This window comes from Astyanax mexicanus, chromosome 1 (genome assembly GCF_023375975.1).
Source record: "Astyanax mexicanus isolate ESR-SI-001 chromosome 1, AstMex3_surface, whole genome shotgun sequence".
Taxonomy (NCBI): domain Eukaryota; kingdom Metazoa; phylum Chordata; class Actinopteri; order Characiformes; family Acestrorhamphidae; genus Astyanax; species Astyanax mexicanus.
The window spans coordinates 1782855-1792500 of record NC_064408.1 but is presented as its reverse complement, the minus strand read 5'-3'; the positions used below and the strand labels follow the sequence as shown (position 1 = coordinate 1792500).

General features: G+C 37.5%; 1 protein-coding gene across 3 annotated transcripts in view; it reads right to left on the bottom strand.

Annotated features, from left to right (window-relative positions):
- The window catches only part of LOC103035707 (neuronal migration protein doublecortin), a 73966-nt gene that overhangs the window by 52037 nt on the left and 12283 nt on the right, over positions 1-9646 (bottom strand). For all 3 annotated transcript variants that reach the window (XM_049465526.1, XM_022666293.2, XM_049465524.1), the window contains exon 2: positions 418-852. In XM_049465526.1, the coding sequence (XP_049321483.1) occupies positions 418-781 (364 nt within the window). In that variant the 5' untranslated portion in view covers positions 782-852. The remainder of the gene's footprint in view (positions 1-417; positions 853-9646) is intronic.

Here is a 9646-nt window from a genome sequence, read left to right as displayed (position 1 = left end):
TACTGAAATATTACTTGACTGATACTGAACTCGTACTGATAATACTACTGAATTATTACTGAATCACTACTGAACTAGCACTGATGCTAAAACTGAACTGATACTGAACAAGTAGTTATATTGAATTACTACTGAACTAATACTGATACTAATACTGGATTTATCCTGAACTAATAATGATCTAATTCTGAATTGATTCTGGTAGTGTTACTGATTCTGGTACTGATTGTGGTACTGATTCTGGTACTTATACTGATTGATATTTGTACTGATTCTGGTACTGATACTAGTAGTGATTCTGTTACTTGTACTGTTTCTGTTAGTGGTACTGATTCCTGTACTGATTCCGGTACTGATTCCTGTACTGATTGCGGTACTGGTACTGATTCTGTTAGCGGTACTGGTACTGGTACTGACCCTCCTCCAGCTCGTCGAGGCTGGTGATCTTGTGGGCTCCGTCGATGGTGAAGATGAAGCGGACCCCCTGCGGCAGGTTGATGTGGTCGGACAGGGAGCGCGTCAGGTCGGCCAGCAGGGCGTCGAAGGTGCGGAAGCGGTCGTTGGCGACGGCGTAGACGATGCCTTTGAAGTAGCGGTCTCCGTTCCGGTAAAACCGCACCTTCTTGGCCTTCTTCTCGCTGGTGAGCGCCTGCAGGGTGCGGGTGCGGTAGAAGCTGCAGTGGGCGCTGTGGGTGGGGCTGGGCAGGCCGTTGGCGCGCCCGCCCCGCGGTGCCCGCGACGTCTTGTCCCGCTCGTCAAAGTGACCGAAGTCCAGCTCCATGCCGACGTGCTCTGTGGGGGCGTCCAGGGTGGCGGTGGGGGTGTGGTCTGGCACTGAGGAATTATGGGTATCTGTGAAAGGCAGAAAGAACAAAGAGTTAAATGGAAAACTGATACAATTTATAGCTTGATTTAGGGTGTGTCAGTGTGTCTTTGCTATCGTAACGACGGGAAAAGTACAACTTGCACGGCTTGAAACACACAAAAGCAAAAGGCATGTACCTATTCTCTTAATTAATCATGGGTGGGGTTAATTTTTAAGAGTCAGGTGAGCTCTGTCTTTAGTGGATTGCTATTTTAACGGTGCAGCTACCTGGACGTGTCCAACTCGTCCAATCTCTCTTTTCTATCTTTCGTCTCTCTGTTTCTTTCTTTCTCATCGTTTCTCCTCCCATTCTCTTTCAAATGTTCTATTTCCTTTGTCTCAACTGTCTCTAATTTACACTTTCTCTCTCTCACATTCTCATCAGTCTTTCCACCATCTCTTTATTTTGCTTTCTTTTTTTCCTCACTCTCTCATTCACTCCATCATTCTCACCTTCTTTTCTTTTTAATCTTAATCGTTTCTTTATTTTCTATTTTTCAACTCTCACTAATACACCCACCTTTCTCTTTCCCTCTTTCTATGTTTTCTCTTTATATCTTTTCACATATTTTCTTTTATCTTCCTTTTAATTCTGTCTTTTTATCTATCTTTCTTTTATATATATCACTCTCTATTCTTTCTTCCTTTCACTTTTTTCTCTCTCTCCTGTTCTGTTTCTTTTTTCTACTCTATCCACCTGCCCTCTCTTTTTCACTTTATTCTTCTTTTCTCTTTCTGTCCATCCTGTATCTCTTTGTCTCTCTATTTCTTTCTTTTCTATCACTATACTCTCTCTCTCTCTCTCTCTCTCTCTCTCTCCCAGGTGTTTTATTTCTATATGAAAAGTTGAACCCTGTCCAATCAATTAAAAGCCTCTGTATTGATTAGAACATACACACACACACACTCCCTCACACACACACACACACACACACACTCCCTCACACACACACACACACACACTAAACAAACACACACACACACACTCCCTCACACACACACACACACACACACACACTAAACAAACACACACACACACACACACACACTACACACACACACAAATACTATTTAATACTTATTCATTATTTTGAAAATGTAAATATAAAACTAAATATACAACAGACAGGAACTGCTTTTCTGCTCTTCCTTTCCTGGAGCGTTCCTGATGAGTGCCAGTTCCATCATCAAGTTCTTACAATTCTTCTTTTCGGATCGTCTAACCTTTTTCATTTTTATTCTTAAAGTTTTTTTTTCTTTATTTAGTTGAGTAGTTGTTGCTTCTCATAACCTGGATTCGAACATTACTCAGATATTCACTATTCACTGTATACCTGTAACTCTACCTCTTCACTACTTTACTTTAACTGATGCTCTCAAACACTTTATTAAGAGACAAGAAATTCAAGTAATTAACTCTTGATGAGTTCAGCACAGCTGTTAACTGAAAGCCTGAATTCCAGGAGACTCTACCTCATAAAACTGACTGAGAAAATCCAGCAGAGATGTTCAAAACTGATCATCTAAACAAGAATCTAAAATATAAAACATATTCTGCTTTTTCAAAGTTTGGATAGGTTTAGTATTAATCTACAATACAGAACAAGTCTTTTTTACAGTGTGTGTGTATGTGTGTGTGTGTGGTTTGTATGTGTGTGTGTGTGTGTGTGTATGTGTGTATGTGTGTGTGGTGTGTATGTGTGTGTGTGTGTGTGTGGTTTGTATGTGTGTGTGTGTGTGTCCTACATTCAGTGCTGAAGTCTCTGCTGAAGGACATCAGCTATTGTTGGACGGCCTCTGTGGACACACAGTTTCAATAATAGGGGCATCATTCATACTGTGTGTGTGTGTGTGTGTGTGTGTGTGTGTGTGTGTGTGTGTGTGTGTATAGTGTGTGTGTGGTGTGGTGTGGTGTGGTGTGTGTGTGTGTGTGTGTGGATAGACAGATATACTGAGTAATGTATGTAAATATATTCTATATATTTAAACATATGATTCTTTATCTGTTTCTTATGTTGTATCCATGGCAACGGCAGTACAAGGACAACAGCACAGACCAGAATACAACACCCTCAACAGTATCTAATATAACACACCTGTCTTACTGCACCTGTATCATTATACCTGTCTTACTGTACCTGTAGCATTACACCTGTCTTACTGCACCATTATCATTATACCTGTCTTACTGACCCTGTATCATTATACCTGTCTTACTGCACCTGTATCATTACCTGTCTCACTGCACCTGTATCATTATACCTGTCTCACTGCACCTGTATCATTACACCTGTCTTACTGTACCTGTATCATTACACCTGTCCTACTGCACCTGTATCATTATACCTGTCTCACTGCACCTGTATCATTATACCTGTCTCACTGCACCTGTATCATTACACCTGTCTTACTGTACCTGTATCATTATACCTGTCTTACTGACCCTGTATCATTATACCTGTCTTACTGCACCTGTATCATTATACCTGTCTCACTGCACCTGTATCATTATACCTGTCTTACTGCACCTGTATCATTATACCTGTCTTACTGACCCTGTATCATTATACCTGTCTTACTGCACCTGTATCATTATACCTGTCTTACTGCACCTGTATCATTACACCTGTCTTACTGCACCTGTATCATTATACCTGTCTTACTGCACCTGTATCATTACACCTGTCTTACTGTACCTGTATCATTATATCTGTCTTACTGACCCTGTATCATTACACCTGTCTTACTGCACCTGTATCATTATACCTGTCTTACTGCACCTGTATCATTACACCTGTCTTACTGTACCTGTATCATTATACCTGTCTTACTGACCCTGTATCATTATACCTGTCTTACTGACCCTGTATCATTATACCTGTCTTACTGCACCTGTATCATTATACCTGTCTTACTGTACCTGTTTCATTACACCTGTCTTACTGTACCTGTATCATTATACCTGTCTTACTGACCCTGTATCATTATACCTGTCTCACTGCACCTGTATCATTATACCTGTCTTACTGCACCTGTATCATTATACCTGTCTCACTGCACCTGTATCATTATACCTGTCTTACTGCACCTGTATCATTATACCTGTCTTACTGCACCTGTATCATTATACCTGTCTTACTGTACCTGTATCATTATACCTGTCTTACTGCACCTGTAATGTCACACCTGTCTTATTGTGCCTATAATAATGAAGATGATATCTGTATAATTATATCTGTAACATACTTGTGTTACACTACCTGTAATATTAATGTCTGACAGTACCTGTAACACCTGTAACATCACACCTGTAATAATGTACATCATTCTGGTCCTGTTGCAAATGTAATTCCTATAACATTACTCCTGTAACATACAGTAATACCTGTCCTACTGCACCTGTACTCTAATACATATAACATCATACCTGTAGCATCACATCTGTCCTATTGAGCCTGTAGCATTTGATCTGTAACTTTTAATTGCATATCTGCAGTATTTCACTGGATATAATGTACCTGTTCTATAAAGCCTGTGGTCAAATACCTGTATCACACCTGTTCTGTTGTACCTGTAGTACAATACCTTTAATATCACACCTGTAACATCACATCATTCCTGTCTTTCTGTGCCTATTTTGCTGTATTTACTCTATATTACTGTTTTATAACTGCATATCTATACCACAGTACCTGTTCCACTGTACCTGTAACCTGCTCACCTGTGCAGATATTACTGTAATATTACGAGATTTGAATATGAATATGTTTCATATTACAGAACTGATTTACATACTGGATGCAAATCAGCAGGATTTGGTGTAAAATGGTGAATGAAATGGTGGTGAATTTGAGTTTGGTGCACCTCCACCTGAATACAACCTAGACAGACGCCAACAGTCAGACGTTCATCGCTATCTCTGTAACACAGGCGCTCCGAGCCGAGCATACACCCCCACTTATTACACACACAACGCCCAAAATTAAACATTAAACAAGGGAATTAGTACATGACTTTTGCTTTGCGTGTTTCGAGCTGAACAAGGTGTACTTTTCCCGACGTTATGATAGCAAAGACACACTGACACGCCCTAAATCAATTTGCACTGCACAGCTTAACAAAAGATTAACAAAATAGGGCCCTTTTTGGCTCTCTCTGAGTCTTTCTCACTTTTATGTGGCTGTCTCTCTCTCTGTCTTCCAGTCTCTCTCTCTTTAAGTCTCTCTCTCTCTCTTTAAGTCTCTCTCTATCTCTCTCGTTAAGTGTCTCTCTCTCAGTGACTCTCTTATTAAGTCTCTATCTCTGTCTCTTTAACTGTCTCTCTCTCTGTCTCTCACTTTAAGTCTCTCTCTCTCTGTCTCACAGTCCATCTCTTTAAGTGTCTCTCATTACGTGGCTGTCTCTCTCTGTCTTTCAGTCTCTCTCTTTCTCTTTAAGTGGCTGTATCTCTCACTGTCTTTCTCTCTCTCTAAGTGGCTGTATCTCTCACTGTCTGTCTCTCTCTCTTTAAGTGTCTATCTCTTTCTGTCTCTCAGTCTCTCTCTCTCTCTTTAAATCTCTCTCTCTGTCTCACAGTCCCTCCCTTTAAGTGTCTGTCTCTCTCTTTAAGTGTCTCTCTCTCTCTTTAAGTGTCTCTCAGTCTCTCCCTTTATTTCTTTAGTTCTCTCTCTCTCTCTTTCTTTCTTTAAGTCTCTCTCTCTTTCTTTCTTTCTTTAAGTCTCTCTCTCTCTCTCTGAATGGGGTGGTTTAAAGTCTGGATGATGTTTAGATGGACACGCGCCAACGTCTCCAAAACACAGCTGCCCCTTTTCAGGGCTGAGAGGAGAAAAACGAGAGAAAAGAGAGAGAATAGAACGGAGGGATGCTTGTAGATTAGCACTGCGGCTAACTGTATCTTTTCACATGAGCGCTTTGGACAGAATTAAAAGATTAAGCAGCTGAAAGGGAATAAAAGCTTACTAACTAATGCCAAACACACACACACACACACACACACTACACACACACACACACACACACACACAATACACACACACACACACTACACACACACACAATACACACACACACACACCGACCAGACAGCCACACACAGAAAGTTCACTAGCTTTAGCTGTATTAGCACGGCTAAAGCTAACAAACAGCTCCAATTAGCTCTAATAGAGTTTATGTATGTAGCCACTCTAATACATACAGCTGGTCTCGTCCCTGAGTAAGCGAAGTATTGCCAACATAAGGAAACATACAGATTTACTGCAGCAGATAAATAACCATGAAGCTTTATAAAATAGCTATACTCTAATCATTCAAAAGTTTTAAACAGGATGAGTCTGGGGAAAAAATGAGGACCTCACTACTATTTATCTCGTTACTGGATGCCGTCAAATCCTTACAGCAATGTATGAAACTAGTATAAAATCTTCTCTGAACAGGAAAAGCAGGATAAACTATTTCTCACAGCCTAGATTTCAGATAAAACACTGTATAAAGAGCAGGTGTCCCAATACTTTTGATGCTTTTTGATGGATATAATGCATTTCGACTTATTTATCATATAATATTTCTGTAATAATCTCAAACTGAGCACTATATCCATCAAAAGTGAATAAACCGCAGGTCTAGCGCCTCTTCTGGCTGGTTGCAGTATGATATGAGCTGTAGCTCCGTGATATTAGATGTTTTTAAATCTAAAATAATGTTTAAAAACTGATGCCCCACAGATGCTCACTGCGTGTTAGGAGAGGTAGTGGGTGGGAACAGCAAATTTACGCTGTTGCACTGTAGCTGTACAGAGACTGCTTTACACTTTATTGTAAATAAAAATTACTGTAAAAAATGCAGATATGGTACTTTGTAAAAAAAAAAAAAAGTCCTGGTAAAATTACAGTAAAAAAACAGTTTCCACCTCTTTACTGTGATATTTTTTATTCTAAATTACAATTAAAATACAGTGAATTTGTTACTGTTGTATAAAAAAATGATTAAATATAACAATAATTAATAAAAAATTATACATACAGTAAGTAAAATAATGACAGTATGGATTCTAGCTGTTTTGCGGCCATTTTTAGTGCCTACTTTACACTGCATTATAAAAACAATGACTGTAAAAATGCAGTCAAATTAAAATATGGTACTTTGTAAAAAAGAAATCCTTGTAAAATTACAGTGAAAAAACAGTTTTCAGCTCTTTACCGTAATAGTTTTTATTCTAAATTACAATTTTTACTGTTTTAGCAAAAAAACAAACAGTAAAATACAGTGAATGTGTTACTGCTGTATTAAAAAAAAAACTATTAAATATAACAACAAATATAAAACTGCTTTACATTAAAGCATTGTAAAGAAAATACTGTAAAAAAAAATGCAGCCAAATGATAAAATATGGTACACTAAAAAAAATAATTATTGTAAATTTACAGTAAAATACTGACAGCAGGGTTTCCAGCTCTTTACCATAATCTTTTTTTATTCTAAATTACAAATTTTATTTTTTGTGTTATTGTATAAACTATTAAATATAGCAATAATTAACATCAATTAATATATAAATTAATTAAATTAATTTAAACGTGTTAATTACTTTTTTAAATTATTTTATTAAATTAAAAAAATAATTGAATTAAATTAAATTAAATTAAAATAAATTAATTTAAAAAAAACTATGTAAAATTACAGTAAAAGACTGTCAGCAGGGTTTCCAGATCTTTAGCTCTTTTTTATTCTAAATTACAATTTGTACTGTTTTATATTAAAAAAATTAAAATATAGTGTATTAGTTATTGTTGTATTAACAAAAAAACTATTAAATGTAGCAATAATTAATAACAATTAATACATACAGTAAGTAAAATACTGACAATCTACATAATATATTCTGAATTATATATTTTTATGTATTAAAGTGTCATCTCTTAAATGTTGTCCAATAATAAGATAAATATATATATATATAACAATAAAATATTAACATTAAAATTCACATTACAAATACTATATTTCCCTACATTCCACTCATGATTCCGAACACAGGCATGTGTGTATGTAGTGGTGGGGGTTTATGGGATGGATGTGGGTGTGTATTGGGGTATGGGGGGATTTTGGGGGTGGGGCTAAATGACTCATCATTCTTATTTAAGTTATGGTCATCTGCTGTTGCGGCTCTTTGTTGCCCCGGGGGTATTAACTCCCAGCAGGCCTTTCAACTCCAGACCTCTCTTTGTTCCCTTCTGTTCCCCTCCTGCCCCGTCAATACACATCCTGCCCCGCCCCCACCCCGTCAATCCACCAATCAGCACGCAAAACAAAGAGTTCGGGGTTAACTCTTTAAATATGCAGGAGCTGTCAGCAGGTCCAGACCTCCAGACCTCAGTCTTATAACTTAACAATGAGTCTGACTTACCAATAACTAATCAATAACATGATTCAGAACGTAAAACTACAGGGAATCTAAAGGGTTAACTTTAAAACATGAGGCAGTTACTCATAACTAATCAATAATATGATTCAGGACGTAAAACTACAGGGAATATAAAGGGTTAACTTTAAAACGTGAGGCGGTTACTTAAAACTAATCAATAATATGATTCAGAACTTAAAACTACAGGGAATCTAAAGGGTTAACTTTAAAATGTAAGTTGGTTATTTATAACTAATCAATAACTCTATATAGGATGTAAAAATACAGGGAATCTAAAGGGTTAACTTAAAAAATGAGGCAGTTATTTATAACTAATCAATAATATGATTCAGGACGTAAAAATACAGTGAAATGAAAGGGTTAACTTTACAATGTGACGTAGGGTGGTTACTTATAACTAACAAAAAGTATGTTTAAGGAGGTAAAATTACAATGAATCAAAAGAGTTCATTTGAAAACATAAGGTGGTTACTTATAACTAATCAATAACACACTTTGGGGTGTAAAAATACAAGACATTTAAAGCGTTGACCTTAAAAATTAATGTGGTTTCTTTTAACTAACAAAAAGTATGTTTAAGGAAGTAAAACTACAAGGAATTTCTCAGGGGGGCGTCTGTGAGAAATATTTTACACTTCTACTCAGTGATATAACTCCTGCACTGCTCGGCTTTTTCTTGGTCACATGACATTGCGGTGTTCAGTAGCTCCTCCATTTCCACTCGCTGTTGTGTTTTTTTACGTGGATCTCCGTGGAAACCGTGGTGCGCCCAAAGTGTAATTACGGTGCGCGGCAGTGGACAAATATCTATTTTATTAAAAAAATCAGAGATGTGCGTCCGGACGGGACTAAAATTACCGGAGGAGCACGGAGTTCAGAGAAAAACAGTAGATAATTCAGCCTGTAATTTTCTGAGAGGACGTCTGAGAAAAACACCTACATGATCGTTCTGGACGGGAATAAAATCACAGAGGATAAAAAAACCCATAAAAGAGAAAATTACCCAGAACCCCCTGATCTGTACTGTAATAAACAATAAGACGTGTTTACAGGAAGAATAGGACAAGATATCATCTGAAACTCTTCCTCACTCATCACTCACATCTGTCTTCCTATTGTTCTTTGTCTCTCACACACATTAATGCGTAAACACACACACACTGTTTACCGATCAATATCCTCCGATCAATATCCAAACACAATCTTAACCCCATTGTGCCACACAATGCCAGCTATCAATAGCCCCGCCCCCTCTGAATCCTGGGATTTGTGAATTCAGCTGCAAGACTGTTGAGTATTGTTCAAAAGTATCTGGACTCCTGCTCATCATGCATTATTTCTACTAAAATCAATTGTTATCT